Genomic DNA, 16,580 nt, shown 5'->3' on the forward strand with positions numbered 1-16,580 from the left:
TGCTTCTACGGACATTGACTGTGGATCCAAGTAGAATGAAATCATTTACAAATTCATTCCGGTCTCCATCTATCATGATATTGCATGCTGATCCAGTTGTGAGGATTTTTGTCCTCTTTGTGCTCAGATGTAATCCATACTGCAGACTGTGGTCTTTGATCTTCATCAATAGATGCTTCAAGTTCTCTTTGTTTTTAGCAAGCATATCTTAGGTTGTTGATCAGTATTCCTTCAACCCTGATGCCACGCTCTTCTTCGCAGAGTCCGGTTTCTCGGACGGTTTACTTAGCATACAAATTGAATAGGTATGGCGAAAGAATACAACCTTGACTCACCCTTCCCAACTTTAAACCATTCAGTATTCCCTTGTTCTGTCTGAACAACTGCTTCTTGGTTCACATACAAGTTCTGGGATTCCCCCCCCCCCCCCACACACACACACTGTAACACAGGTTCAAATAAAGGTTTTTATTCTTCTAATACCTTTCTGACCAAGACCAACACAATCAACAGTCTTCCTCAAACTTCTCTTCCTTCTGACTTCGACTTGCTGAATTACGTCAAGTGGCTCCTTTTACCTTGGGCCCATGAGTACTTCCAGTGCCACGGCATAGCCCAACAGAAGTACGTCTGGGTCAATCAAAAGTTTCCAAAAGCAGGGAACACAACTCCCTGTAGTGCCCTCTAGTGGCACCCATGGATCCTGGCAGGGCTGTCTTACTGCACAACAAATCCCATGATTCAAGGTAGGTATCAGAATGGGTCCCAAAATCCAGAGATGGTAACATCTAGTATGTTGGGGAGGCATATAGTTTTGAAACTAAGCCTCCCATTATATATAAATTAATTGCAAGGGTTTTATGTCTGTTACACAAAAACTCATGTGCCCTTGGCCTTTCAAGCTTTATCCTAGTCTCAACTGACAATTTATACCATGATATATGCAATGTGACCTGTCATTTTGGCATCTGGTAGCCCTGAAATTTGGGTTTCGGTCCTTCTCATGGCAACCGAGGACATGGCAGCTTGCATCCCAACAGGAAATTCACAGCTGCATGCAAACAGAATGGAGGCATGGGCTTACGGCACAAACCACATTACTGACACGGACTAAACCCCATTGAAAGTGACAGTAAAGTCACTGCCTCTGTAACCTTACACTTAGCTCGCAAACCAAAGTCATACACACCGTTTGGCCAAAAAAGCAACCGCATCCATGACCTTTCCTCAACACTGGCCTAAAGAAGGAGGCGTTTCACTGATAACAAATGAGAAACAATAAAAAAAACTGCTACAAACACCACAGCGAAATATTAGCCTGTAACACAGAGCCAGTATCAACATCTTCTTATTATTTTTTCATTCATGTGAGCATCTATTTATAATCCCTTCCCCAAAACAATTAATGTGTCTATAAATGAGTTGTAAACAAAAAAATAAATAAATAAACAAAAACCACACACACACACACATACACACACCAGATAGTTCCAAAATAACTTATCAGCTAAAAGGTTTACCAAAAGCTTTAGTGGCCTACAAATACAGAAAATTCTCCTTATTTCCTTACAAAAAGTATAGATTTCATTAAAGCATACAGCCCATGTGCTTAGCCATACAAATAGCTTATTTTTTATCTAGACCGTTTTTGGAGAATGTATGAGTCAAAAACCAGCTTATGCAGTGTTGCCAGTCACTCCCTATTATGATGTTACCAGTAAACCCCCGATTCTCTAAAGAATCGCAAATCCAAGAATGGCAATTACTTTCTGTTCCTTCCAATCTTTGTAGGGATGTAAGATCATGGAGGGTGGGAGCGTCCTGGGAAAGTTTTCATTTAATGAAATAAATATATTTGTAGTAAAGCTGTTTCTTTTTGGAGTCATGACTCGTTTGGTTCTGGTGTTTCAGAAGTGCGTTGTAGGCGCCTTCGTTCATTGTTTTTATCCATGCAGTCTCGTTTTTGTTTTTCTATGGGTGTGTCGTTAGCTAGAAGACGTTTGCTGTTAGGAATCATAATTGAACCCCTGACCGCAGGCACTGTGGAGTAGCTGACTGCTGGCACTGTCAGTAGTCACCACTACCTCAAGTTTAAATACATACACATATATAGATAGACGCCACATTCACTGTGTTTCCCAGTAGACACGATACATCAGCCTTATTGCGAGTGGCAAAAGTGCCATTTAAACTAATACAGGTAGATGTGGAAACCAAGCTTTCTGATGAAAAAACAATAACGTTTAAAACAGTATCGTTGACATACAACAGATTTTGGCGAATCGTTTAAATGCAATTATTTATATCCATTTATACACTAATAATGCCAATTACTAAATAATAATAATTATAATTTTTATTATTATTATTAACCATTCCTCCCATATAAGTAACATTTCGGGGACTGCCTTCTTCTATCTTCAAAACATTTCCAGACTTTGTCCTGTTCTTACGCAACACAGTACAGAAGTATTGTTTAATGCCTGAGTCACGTCACGTATAGATTAATGTAATGGTATTCTATCTGACATCCCACAAAAAGTTATCAATCGCTTAGAACTTCTTCAAAATTCTGCTGCCAGGATAATATCCTGCTGTTGTAAATCCACTAAACATATTACACCTATTCTCTCTCAACTTCACTGGCTCCCAGTTAACTACAGAATACAATACTAAATACCGTTCTTAACATTTAAAGCTCTCCACAACCTCACTGATCTCCTCCAGACTTACACTCCTCTCGCTCACTCAGATCTTGTAATTTGAGAGTACTCAGTCTGGCAATATGGTGCAGCCTTAGTTTGTGGAAGACAGACACAACTAAAGACATGAGCATACAATGATGGTTGTCAATTTCAAACTGTGTTTCCTCAATGTGCTCCTTGAGAAAAAACATCATCAAGTTTGAGAAATGTTAACAGCTAACAACAATCTACATAGTGACTAAATACGTTTAGCCAGAACATTGTTTGGAGGCTCACTTGAGCACATAAATGCATAGCTTTGCTAGCTTAGCCTGGCTTAGCTAAAGTAAAGATTATAAAAACGGGATTTTCTAACGGCCAAATATAACCAAAACAATTGGGATCTGGTTTGGAGCGTACAGCGGTTTGTACAATCCCAAGCAGCACATTATTCATTACTTCACTCCACAGCAGTGCCACTCACAATATGGCAGCGACGTTGACGTACGATTCTGCTAGTCATGAGGCGTCTAGTTTTTCTATGACAATGTTTAAATATGTCACCATGGCAACTTGTTGGCATGCACGCTTTATGTCAAGTTTACTTTACAGGTTGTGTTGTGTTGTTTGGGCGCCACTTACTGACTTTGGGAAACCGCTGGGTTTGACTGTTGGGTGCTGTGCGAGTGCGCATGCGCTTTTGGCACGGGTTGCGTCTGGCATCCGTGCATATATACAACCTTCGTAAACATTACTAAACGAAGGTTTTATATGCGGTGGTGTGCGCGTTCGGGCGGCGGTTGAATTGTGTCCTGAAGTTTAGTTTACAGGTTGTGTTGTGTTGTTTGGGCGCTACCTAATGAGTCTGGGAAGCCGCTGGGTTTGACTCTGGGGCGCTAAGTCGCAGTGCGCATGCGCTTCGATGCATCCTGCGTCCGTCGTCCTGCATCCGTTGTCATGCGTCCGTGCATATATACAACCGTCGTTTAGTAATATAGATATGTGACATTACCTACACAGCAACATTCACCCCACCATCAAGCACTTCATCAGGCAGGACCTCCATTTTACTGTTTATAACACACTCTGAAATACAAAATCTTGTGTTTTCGAAAAAACAACAACCTGTTGTCCCACCTGCATATCACCATTACCTTGTCAATAGAAATGAAAAACCAGCATTAACTGCTTTTGGAGGTAAGCAAAATACAGCTGAAATGAAAAACATTTTTAAAAATGCACTTTACACGATGGACCTGAGTGACAATACAGCAGACTGGACCCTGATTTCTTCTATAGCTCACGTACATTATCTTTTATAGAATGCAATAGAAACAGACCAACAGAAGATGATGCCTTACAGTGAGTTAAAGTAATTGCTAACTTTGCTTTTCTTCTTTTTTTGGTTGGTAGGCATTTATTCAAACCCATAGTACAGTAATCCCTCCTCCATCGCGGGAGTTGCGTTCCAGAGCCACCTGCGAAATAAGAAAATCCGCGAAGTAGAAACCATATGTTTATATGGTTATTTTTATATTGTCATGCTTGGGTCACAGATTTGCGCAGAAACACAGGAGGTTGTAGAGAGACAGGAACGTTATTCAAACACTGCAAACAAACATTTGTCTCTTTTTCAAAAGTTTAAACTGTGCTCCATGACAAGACAGAGATGACAGTTCTGTCTCACAATTAAAAGAATGCAAACATATCTTCCTCTTCAAAGGAAACAGAGAGGAAAGCAAACAAATCAATAGGGCTGTTTGGCTTTTAAGTATGCGAAGCACCGCGGTACAAAGCTGTTGAAGGCGGCAGCTCACACCCCCTCCGTCAGGAGCAGAGAGAGAGAGAGAGAGACAGAGAAAAACAAAGTCAAAAATCAATACGTGCCCTTTGAGCTTTTAAGTATGCGAAGCACTGTGCAGCATGTCGCTTCACGAAGCAGCTGCACACAGAAGGTAGCAACGTGAAGATAATCTTTCAGCATTTTTAGACGAGTGTCCGTATCGTCTAGGTGTGCGAACAGCCCCCCTGCTCACACCCCCTACATCAGGATCAGAGAAAGTCAGCGCAAGAGAGAGAGAGAGAGAAAGTAAGTTGAGTAGCTTCTCAGCCATCTGCCAATAGCGTCCCTTGTGAATTTCCCATCGGGATTAATAAAGTATCTATCTATCTATCTATCTATCTATCTATCTATCTATCTATCTATCTATCTATCTATCTTGTATGAAATCAACTGGGCAAACCAACTGAGGAAGCATGTACCAGAAATTAAAAGACCCATTGTCCTCAGAAATCCACGAACCAGCAAAACATCCGCGATATATATTTAAATATGATTACATATAAAATCCGCGATAGAGTGAAGCCGCGAAAGGCGAAGCGCGATATAGCGAGGGATCACTGTATAATAACTAATTAGAAAGTAAATAATTTATAATACAATTTTTGCTTTTCATTCCAACTTTTTGGTCAGTTTTTAAGTTTCAATAAATCTACTTTAAATCACCTTATAAAACATTTTCTACTATTACCGCTATCCTTTACTACCCCCTTTACACAGGACCAACACTGATAAAACACACAGTACCTTAAGCTTTTCACTTAATATTTAATCTCATTCTTGTACACCTTCAATTTGTGTTTTCCCTGCTCTTTTGCTTTTTTTTAGTAAAACACTTCTTTCATTTTGGAAACTCCACATTACACCACTTCTGAGTGTTTTTTCCATTCCCTTTTACTTGATGGTCACACAGGCGCACACACAGTTTCAACAACTATTTATTTTTTGTTATCCATTACAGCATCTACTGATACACCTCTGTGATATGGTATGTACATGTTCAAAATACATGTACAAGTTTATCATTATTATGGTGGACTACACCCCTTTCAATCATCTGATTTGACAACCGGAGGTCCACATGTTCCACTAGTGCAGGAATAAAGAAGTTGAATTTTTTCCTAATAATTACCTTACATGATATTGTCTTCAAAAACAAACACTAATAATGTTGAATATAATCTGAAAATCAGTGCCAGAACTAGTGATGAGTGAACCCATTTAAATTTGTTTCACCTGTTTGATAAAATTAATTTGCCAAACTGCATTGAATTCAATAGGGAAGGAGGAACTAAACTAGTTTTGAATGGATTATAATGGTGCAATTGTCTTTAAAGTATCCCTGAAAGATAGGGTAAAGTTTGAAAACTGTACTGGGCCAATTATTGTGCCCAAATATGTGATCTGAGCTGCAAGGAAGCAGTGCTGACCACTGCTCCAGTGTGCGTCAAACAACAAAAAACAGATATGAAACAAATATCAAACAAACAAAATACAAGAAATGGCCACAAATAAGAAATAAGTAAATAAAATATAGATCATTGCGCTCACAGAGTTCCAGTCTTGGGGCACACATTGGTCATGCCACAAAGCGAGGGACTGGCTAGTTCTGTTGTTTGAAGACATGGCTCCAGGCAAAGCTGGAACATCTTTTTTGTTTCTCATATATCTGTGCAGATGCTTTGAAATTTCCTCTTCCATCAAGAAGAAAAACTACTTCTAAATAGCTAAAAAAACATGAAATGCTTTGAAATAATAAAAACAAATAATGTATTACTCCTTACAGTGCATCCAGAAAGTATTCAGAGTGCATCACTTTTTCCACATTTTGTTATGTTACAGCCTTATTCCAAAATGGATTAAATTCATTTTTTTCCTCACAATTCTACACACAACACCCCATAATGACAATGTGAAACAAGTTTACTTGAGGATTTTGCAAATTTATTAAAAATAAAAAAATTGAGAAAGCACATGTACATAAGTATTCACAGCCTTTGCCATGCAGCTCAAAATCGAGCTCAGGTGCACCCTGTTTCCCCTGATCATCCTTGAGATGTTTCTACAGCTTAATTGGAGTCCCCCTGTGGTAAATTCAGTTGATTGGACATGATTTGGAAAGGCACACACCTGTCTATATAAGGTCCCACAGTTGATAGTTCATGTCAGAGCACAAACCAGGCATGAAGTCAAAGGAATTGTCTGTAGACCTCCGAGACAGGATTGTCTCGAAGCACAAATCTGGGGAAGGTTACAGAAAAATTTCTGCTGCTTTGAAGGTCCCAATGAGCACAGTGACCTCCATCATCCGTAAGTGGAAGAAGTTCAAAACCACCAGGACTCTTCCTAGAGCTGGCCGGCCATTTAAACTGAACGAAAGGGGGAGAAGGGCCTTAGTCAGGGAGGTGACCAAGAACCCGATGGTCACTCTGTCAGAGCTCCAGAGGTCCTCTGTGGAGAGAGGAGAACCTTCCAGAAGGACAACCATCTCTGCAGCAATCCACCAATCAGGCCTGTATGGTAGAGTGGCCAGACGGAAGCCACTCCTTAGTAAAAGGCACATGGCAGCCCACCTGGAGTTTGCCAAAAGGCACCTGAAGGATTCTCAGACCATGAGAAAGAAAATTCTCTGGTCTGATGAGACAAAGATTGAACTCACATTTGGAGGAAACCAGGCACTGCTCATCACCAGGCAAATACCATCCCTACAGTGAAGCATGGTGGTGGCAGCATCATGCTGTAGTGATGTTTTTCAGCAGCAGGGACTGGGAGACTAGTCAGGATAAAGGGAAAGATGACTGCAGCAATGTACAGAGACATCCTGGATGAAAACCTGCTCCAGAGCACTCTTGACCTTTCACTGGGGCAACGGTTCATCTTTCAGCAGGACAACGACCCTAAGCACACAGCCAAGATATCAAAGGAGTGGCTTCAGGACAACTCTGTGAATGTCCTTGAGTGGCCCAGCCAGAGCCCAGACTTGAATCCGATTGAACATCTCTGGAGAGATCTTAAAATGGCTGTGCACCGACGCTTCCCATCCAACCTGATGGAGCTTGAGAGGTGCTGCAAAGAGGAATGGGTGAAACTGGCCAAGGATAGGTGTGCCAAGCTTGTGGCATCATATTCAAAAAGACTTGAGGCTGTAATTGCTGCCAAAGGTGCATCGACAAAGTATTGAGCAAAGGCTGTGAATACTTATGTACATGTGATTTCTCAATTTTTTTATTTTTAATAAATTTGCAAAAACCTCAAGTAAACTTTTTTCACGTTGTCATTATGGGGTGTTGTGTGTAGAATTCTGAGGAAAAAAATGAATTTAATCCATTTTGGAATAAGGCTGTAACATAACAAAATGTGGAAAAAGTGATGCACTGTGAATACTTTCCGGATGCACTGTACAAGGCATTTTTTTTTCCTCTTGTGCTTGTGACCCAGCTATGGCCATGTCAGCAACAATCTTACAGTAGGACTGTGTGAAAGTTCTTTGCATGCTCTGTAATTTCATGCTGGCCTAGCAAAAAAAAATAAAATAATAATAATTGTTTGCCTAAGCCAGCTACATGCCAAATTTCCAGGTAAATACTTAGTGAATATGGATACCAACAAACACATAATATTTACTGTGAAAATCGTTTTGGCAAATTCTGCTAATCAAAACTATCCACAAACAAATTAATATATTCCAGTTTAAAAAATGAAAAGAAAAACAGCATGTTAATGGCATTCTCCATAGTGTGATACTCCATACAAGAATGTGCAACAACCACCCAGATTTTTATTTTTAATATGAAAATATGAATCAGAATTATTGGTCGATCTGTTAGTCTTAGCTAGATTATAGAAAAAGTAACTGATATTAACAGTGATGAGAATATTGTCATCACTAAGCAAAGCTTCCCAACCTTTTCCAGTTTTTCTAAAATAGAAAAACAAAATATATTGACATGAGACTTGAAGATGAAAGATGCATCCATTACAACACTGAGTTTTTAAAATGATGAGTCAACTTCAAGTTTTGTGTTATTTAAGGCCAACGGGTGCAGATTAAATCAGTTTTCTTTTTCAAGAGGCCTTACAAATGTATCTGAGATCAATTGAAGTAAGCTAACAAGACATCACACTCTATATATCAAACACACAAAGGGTCAAAACAGAAACTCATGGCTGAAATCCAGATTTAAACAAGACACAAATCTGAGTGTCATGACTATATAAGTGAAAATGTATGCCTAAAAATCAATTACGTTTTGCCAAGGAAACATGTAAACATTAAATGGCAATGTAAATCCTAAAACAGAATGAGAGCAACATCTGCAAGAAACATATGATTCAAGAATTTGGAGTACTTGAACAATAATACTGCTGAGTTGGCTGATAGTCTGATCCCTTTTAGACAACAAAACACTGAAGAACCCACTTCTCAATCTCCCTCTTGCCCTATTTTGTCATAAACTTGAGGCTGTGGGTGCAGACCAGTCCTTTAATCCAGTCTACAAGACAAGACTTATGCATTAAACAATGTACAATTATAACCGCTACAATATTCTGTAATTTCCTAAAATCTTTTGAGCAATATCTCATGATTTGCCAGATTTTAAAATGTTCTTCACACTTAGCTAAGTAGGTTTTTACCTTACATATCAAATACCAAAAATGAAACCAAGGCTGCAAAATATTTATACAGTGGAACCTCGGGTCACGAACATCTCAGAACACGTACAAATCGGGGTACGAGCAAAAAGTTCGCCAAACTTTTGCATCTGTTCACGACCACACACTCGGGTGACGAACAAGCCAGTTTCCCTTCTGGTTCGTATGTGCCGATGATTTCCGCACATGTTCAGTCTCTCCCTGTACATTGTTCTCGGTCAGACATGCGTGCATTTGCTGTGAACTGTTTGTGCTCTATTTCGTGTGCTTTTGCATTAATTTTGCAATTAACCATGGCCTCTAAGCAATTGAAGAGTGGTAGTGTTGGTGAGAAGAAAGGTTCGAAGAAAACTAAAACTGAATTAAAGAAAGAAATTATTGAAAAGTATGAGCGTGGCATTCGTGTTACTGATCTTGCCGCCGAGTACAAGAAGTCAAAATCTACGATTTCGACTATTCTAAAGCAGAAAGAGGCCATTAAAGTGGATAATGTTGCAAAAGGAGTTACAGTGTTAACCAAGCAGAGGCCTCAAGTGCTGGAAGAGGTGGAAAAACTGTTGCTAGTGTGGTTGAATGAGAAGCAACTTGCAGGGGATATCATAATCGAGGCGATGTTATGTGAGAAAGCCAGGAAGATTCATGGCGATTTGCTGCAAAACTATCCTTCTACGAGTGGCTAGTTCTTCCTCCTCACTTCCTTCATGCCAGAACTCGACTCATGCAAGGTTAGTTTTCTTGGTTGTTTATGGTTAGTTTTTGTATAAATTAAGGATTTTTCAAGTTTTCATTTTTATCCCTGTGCTTAAAACTCATTAAAAAAAAGTGTTTACAGCGAGCGGTTCGTAAGGCTGTAGCGTGAACATGCAATGTCAGTTTTCTCTGTTCGAGGTTTTCTCAGTGTTAGTCAATGTTTTTACATTTAGTTTACTATTACACTGTGCATTCTATGGTATAATTAACTTATTTTTGTGCTTAAAAATCTTTAAAAAATATATATATTTACATAGGGCGGCACGGTGGCACAGTGGGTAGCGCTGCTGCCTCGCAGTTGGGAGATCTGGGGACCTGGGTTCAATTCCCGGGTCCTCCCTGCATGGAGTTTGCATGTTCTCCCCGTGTCTGCGTGGGTTTCCTCCGGGCACTCCGGTTTCCTCCCACAGTCCAAAGACATGCAGGTTAGGTGGATTGGTGATTCTAAATTGGCCCTAGTGTGTGCTTGGTGTTTGTGTGTGTCCTGCGGTGGGTTGGCACCCTGCCCAGGATTGTTTCCTGCCTTGTACCCTGTGTTGGCTGGGATTGGCTCCAGCAGACCCCCGTGACCCTGTGTTCGGATTCAGCGGGTTGGAAAATGGATGGATGGATGGATATATTTACATACAGTTTGTACAGTCTGGAATGGATTCATTGTATTTATATACAAACCTATGGGGGAAATTAGTTCGGGTCACGAACAAATCGGGGTGCGATTCGTTGTGGAACGAATTACAGTCGTGACCCAAGGTTCCACTGCAATTTTCTGCAAATAGATGCTACAATTATGTAAGAGCTACTACTAATATGTTTAAAAATCCTTTAATAATGTACATAAATCATTAAAAAGAGAAGATAAAAAACACCTTGACTTACCTCACCAAAGGCACCTCTTCCTATCACTTTAAGTATTTCAAAGTCCTCTTTGTGCAGCCTCATCTGTTTAACTTTTGAGGCAAAGGGTTTTGCTGTAAAAGAAAACAAAAGAGTACATATTAATGAATACATAATTATAAAGTAAATTAAAACTGAATAAAATAAATGAATAAGGCCCTTAAATCAAGGTCGGATTAAGTCCCCTACAGCTAGCTGGGTGTTGAAGAGCAAAATACTTGTTCTCCCTCTAAACGAGGACATCCCGACCATGCACACTCATATGCTTACACATTATGAACATCATCTGTGTCAATAACATATTAAGACTCAGGAACTGAAGATTTAAAACATATCACCTTCTATTAGTGTTCATTAGTGTAATACTGTGAATGTAACAAACAAATTGATGAGTGCAACATCAAATCTGTGGGAATACAAGTTCTGATAGAGAGCAGTACATAAATGTCAAGTAAATATTTTTGCAATAAACAGATATGTAAACAAGCGCTTTGGAGTTACATATTTATACTAAATAACCTAAAAAACATAAAAAGACTGGAAAGGTGGATGCTTTACTTCCGTTTGTCATTGTTTGAAATATTCTACCTAGCCAGTGGCCTCATTCTCTACCACATTATTCTTAACATCTATGATGCTTCTAGGGGCTTCCATATTAGCCATCTCCCTACTATGTGTAAGGTCAGACTCAATAGTCTAAATTACAGCATTTACGTGCTTGTGCAATTCATTAGTTTGGCTTATTTTTTAAATAGTCAGGAACAGTTCTCAGCAAAAGTGTCTTTTGTTTCTATATGATTTTACATTTTTCTTTTCACTGCACTACTGAACTGTCATTTTGACTGTCTTTTTTGTAAACTATCAGACATTTCTTCCGATTATGCCCCACCCACATCAACCAAACCGGACATTTTTCTTTAAAAAGCTTGGTTTATAATCATAAAGTGGGGTAGGTGTGTGTGTTAGACGAGTGCCTTATAATAGCAGTGAAAACAGACTTTTCCAGGTATTAGCATGGGAATAGTTTCAAGTGTGGCCGGGGGCACCTGGATCCCCAATGGATGAGCTATGTCACTAAAATAATTATTCAATAAAGAGTATTTTTTTTCTCCTAGGTTTTTCTCTAAGGCCACAGCTAGCATAAATATATTAATAAGCAATGAATATGGTTGTTAAATACATTCTATCCTAGGCAAATTTTCTTGTATGTTGCATACCCTTAAAACAAACAAAAAAACTATACGGTTTCAAACTCACACTGAGGGAGAGAGGTCACTTAAACTTGTATATCTTGTGTACAGTATATTCATCTTTTATATTTTAGATAACCATCCCGAACAGCAAACAGGTCCTCACTAGTCAGTTACTGGAATGGCCACAGAGTAGCACATGTTCCCAAAGCTTATTCCTGCTATGTTACACACACCACCATGACAAAATACTGTATTGAATAAACAAAAATGTCTTTTAATGAAGTAAATAAAAACATTAAAAGCACTATAACTATCAAAACAACTAACTCAATCCCAAAATGCACCCAAATGTTATACCATACATGCATTTTCTAACTTGTTTAAAAAAGAGGAAAGTACTTATCTTGCTACCATTTCAAAAAAGTAGAAAAACTTTATATATACATATAAAAAGTTTCTCTCATTTAAATATTATTAACACTACTTGTATACATTTTTTTGTAATTTCAATGTTTTAAATGTGTTAAGATAAGTGACTTTATATTACTAACAATTCAGGACACTTTAAAATAGGATATGATGTAAATATAATTCATTATGGTTGCAACTGCAAAAAAGGCAATTATCGTTTAGGGTTCATCAATCCCCTCCAGCCTAAATGTAAATCTCTCTCCATGGTTTTTTAGCCTCTTTTTCTCTTTTATGCGAAGGCCCCTTTGCAAGCAGAGCCCTACTGTGTGCACCAAAGTCACCCTGATGGTGGATTTGGTCATGCTGTCAATGTAGATGCAAATGTGTCAAGGACCCTAGCAAAAACACATGAAGGCTAAGGGAAAACAATCGTGTCTCAATGAATACGCATACTGCTCAAAGAAAAGGTATTCCAGTTGTAATTAATTAGCTAATTAATTTATTACCACTGGTATTAACAACTTAAATTTAACTATTAAATAATCAGAAAATGTATTGAAACAAATAGATAAAGGAGAAAATTTCCTTTCAATACATTAATAATAATGATAATATTACAATGAACAATGAATTTTGGTGGGGTTTGGTACTGTATTTTCCTCAATAATTATTATTAAAAAAATCTTAACTTTATTCTATTTAACATTAATATTAAACCTTTGTGCTTGTATTTCTACACTTTTAAGCTGCTTTATTTGTTACTCATTAACACTGACCTGTAAATAACCTCTTTATATTTTAAAAAAGTTTGTTCCTAGGGTGTGTGTGTAAGTGTGTTTACTATATGATTGGGACTGGCACCCTGTTCAGGTATTTTTCCTGCATTGTGCCTTATGCTGGATGGGACTGGTTCCAACCCACAGCACCCCACACCACTGGAAACCTTGTCAAGGATCAAAACGGTTTGTATCTATTGATCTAGTAGTTTACCCCACTTGCCTCGAGACAATTCCCACAAACCGTGATACTTTCACTAGTACTGAGGAATGGTAAGCAAAAAGATTACCTTGACATTCAAAAAAAATATGCTGATGATCATTTTGTAATACCAAAAATCAGTCTGTAATTATTCCAAAACTACTGGAATATGAGACATACCATGCTTGATAAAGTTCTTTTAAACATGTTTTGCAGAAAACTATAAATTAGCTGCTAAATCTGGCAAAACTCGTTTTCATTTTTTCCCATACACATTAATCACTTCCTCCTTCTCACAAGTTAAAGATACAATGTAATAATGGGCAGCGTTTCATTCTTCCATTACTAATTTAGTGTTATTTGCAGTATTTTAATATTCCTTAAGAATACAATTTCTAACTCATTACGGATAAGGAACTTAATGTTTTCATTGGCTGCTTTTTCACTTAGCCATAACAATTTATCATGTGAACCGAAACAAAACTTTCCTTTTGGACAATATTTTATTGCATCATATCGCCTTGATGAAATGCTACATTAAATTTTCACATTTTGTGACAAACACCAAAGAATCTAAATTTTAAGGTACTGCTGTTATTAAGCAATTTCTCTGTCTGTGTTTCACTTTCTCCCTCTATATGATTTTATCATAGCTGTAGAGGTTTTAACAAGTAGGAAATGCTCGATGTCTGTAAATTATAAGGTATGTGGAGCAACTACTCCTCTGTGCTGATTAGAACCTCATAACCCCCCAGGAACTATCTGCATGGTCTTCTCATTCACATGTAGGATATTCTCTGGGCACTCTGGATTTCCTCCTACTGTACCTCCTAAAGATGTGTAGCTTAGGTTCACTGGTGACTCTAAATTCAGGATGTGTGTATTACTATTTTTTTCCCAAAACTTTATGTATACAAACACAAGCTACAATTTAAAAAAATAAACCTTTATTTAAAAGGCATACAGTATAATGCTCCTGACGATCATATTTATTTTATATACTTGAGAATATCTTGCAAACAAGGATCAACGTTCAAGTTTATTTTCAAATGTACAGAGTACAGCAAAATAATATTACCCTCAAATGCAATGGCTTCTGACAAACTTGATCACAAATTTCTACTTTAAAAAGGCTGTCAGTAATTCCTAACAACAGAAATCAAATACAAATACAATTGTGGGGGTTAAATAACTTAACAAATTAAAAATATATCTAGGAAATCTTTGTAAGTATTACAGTACTTTCTCCAAGTGGCTAATATATTCTTTTTTAAACAGTGGAGTTGTTATGCAAAAGCGGTTTGCCTCTTAATCACTTATTTGCAAACCAAATACAGTTCTGCACAGAAGAGACATTTGTTTATTTTTTTTTATTATTACAAATGAAGCAGTGCAAAATATTTTGAGTACAGGTGACACAGCGGTAGCACTACTACCTCGCAAGCAAAGAGATCATGGGTTCATGTCCCAGGTCCTCCCTGTGCGCTAGCGCTTTGAGTAGTAAAAAAAAGCACTATATAAATGTAATTAATTATTATTATTATTATTATTATATTGTAACTGTGAAAACCCAGTATTGATTCTGTAACAAACTTTGCAAGTGTTTAAAGTTGAGTTGTAATGTCTATTATATTTATACACTGAAACAGCAAATTAAACCAAGCCATATAGCACCCCACCTGACATTACAACTTAGACAATTAGAAATTATCAAATTTAGCTAAAATACATTTACAAAGAAAAATAACTAACATCTAATGATACCAATTAGTGAAAATGTCACCAATGGAGACTCCACCAATCACAAGGAAAGAGGACTTCAAGGTAAGATATAGGTATCATTAATGCAATGGCATATACGAGAATAAATTGTTAATAATAACTCACTATTACAAGATAATTATGAGATACTGTAAATAATAATACTAAATAGGACTACCGCGTACCATTTGGTGCATAGTTCATCATATAACCAATCCTAGTGTGCAACAGAGCATGTTAGTAACAGAAACGGAAAAAAACAGCCTTTCCATTACATATATCACAAACAATGAAATTGACTCCAAATGGATTATGTCATACCCCAGAGAAAACGGCCCCTAGATACCCATCGTCACCCAAGTCTGAAAAATACTAATGGCAAAACCACTGAATTCCAGACGGGGAATGAATCACTGCTGTAAATGGATCATGAGTAACATTTCTTAACACATCTTGGAGACATATTAGTTACTTTATCAAAGATCTTCTAAAAAAAAAGTCTAGAGCAGAGGTCTCCAACCTCAATCCCCCCCCAACAAAGAGAGCGAATTTTACAAAATGAAAATAGCCGAGAGCTACTCATGTTTTTTAATGTTTTCTCTCATAGTTTATTTCAACCCAAACAAACTGAATGAGCTTGTTTTGCCTGAACATTTACAAAATGTTGGTGTCCACAACTCACATTTTGCATTAAAACATCACAAAAAATAAGTAAAATCTACTAAGCTCCAGAAATGCTGAGAATGCTGTTGAGATTTTAACTGCAAATGATTTAGTATTTTCAAAATTATATTATGTTTTTTTCTAACCCATTTAATCCAGACCAGGGTCATGTGGGGGACTGAAGCCTATCACATCTAGCATAGGCGAAAGGCAGGAACAAAACCTATTGTAGCAGTAGAGGCCTTTGTCCACCTCTTGAACCCTCAGGTACCACTCCAGACACCAGGTAAAAGTACAAGACTTCTTTATTTTACAATAATAACGTGCACCCTCCACTCCACACTACTCATATAATTCACAATCACCAACAATACTCTTTCCTCCTCACCCAGACACTTCGCCACCCTACCTCCCAGCTCAGCTCAATGTCTGGGCTTTCCCACAGTCCTTTTATACACCCTGACCCGGAGGTGTTCCTGCCCAACAGTCCACAGTTCCTTATTCCTTCCGGGTCAGGGTAAACAGCCCTTTTCTTCACCCCGGGAGCACGTCGTTTCTTCCTGTCACATGACCATGACGTACTCCCGGGTTATAGGGCACATAAGAGCCCACGAGCCCCCCTACAGCGACTCCTGGTGGCCCCCAAGGTATCCAGCAGGGCTGTGTGTAGAAACTACAAAGTCCATGAGGCCCTGCTGGAACTCGGGGCACGTTTATGCTGTCCGGAGAGCTCCTCCTGGCGGCCTAGGGGTG

General features: G+C 38.3%; 1 protein-coding gene across 4 annotated transcripts in view; it reads right to left on the reverse strand.

Moving 5' to 3' along the window:
- LOC114648307 (serine/threonine-protein kinase MRCK alpha-like) overlaps window positions 1–16,580 on the reverse strand; it is a 571,032-nt gene that overhangs the window by 388,134 nt on the left and 166,318 nt on the right. For all 4 annotated transcript variants that reach the window (XM_028797282.2, XM_051925532.1, XM_028797279.2 and 1 more), the window contains exon 2: window positions 10,804–10,895. In XM_028797282.2, coding sequence (XP_028653115.1) covers window positions 10,804–10,895 — 92 coding nt within the window. The remainder of the gene's footprint in view (window positions 1–10,803; window positions 10,896–16,580) is intronic.

Source organism: Erpetoichthys calabaricus, chromosome 3 (genome assembly GCF_900747795.2).
Source record: "Erpetoichthys calabaricus chromosome 3, fErpCal1.3, whole genome shotgun sequence".
Lineage (NCBI taxonomy): Eukaryota > Metazoa > Chordata > Cladistia > Polypteriformes > Polypteridae > Erpetoichthys > Erpetoichthys calabaricus.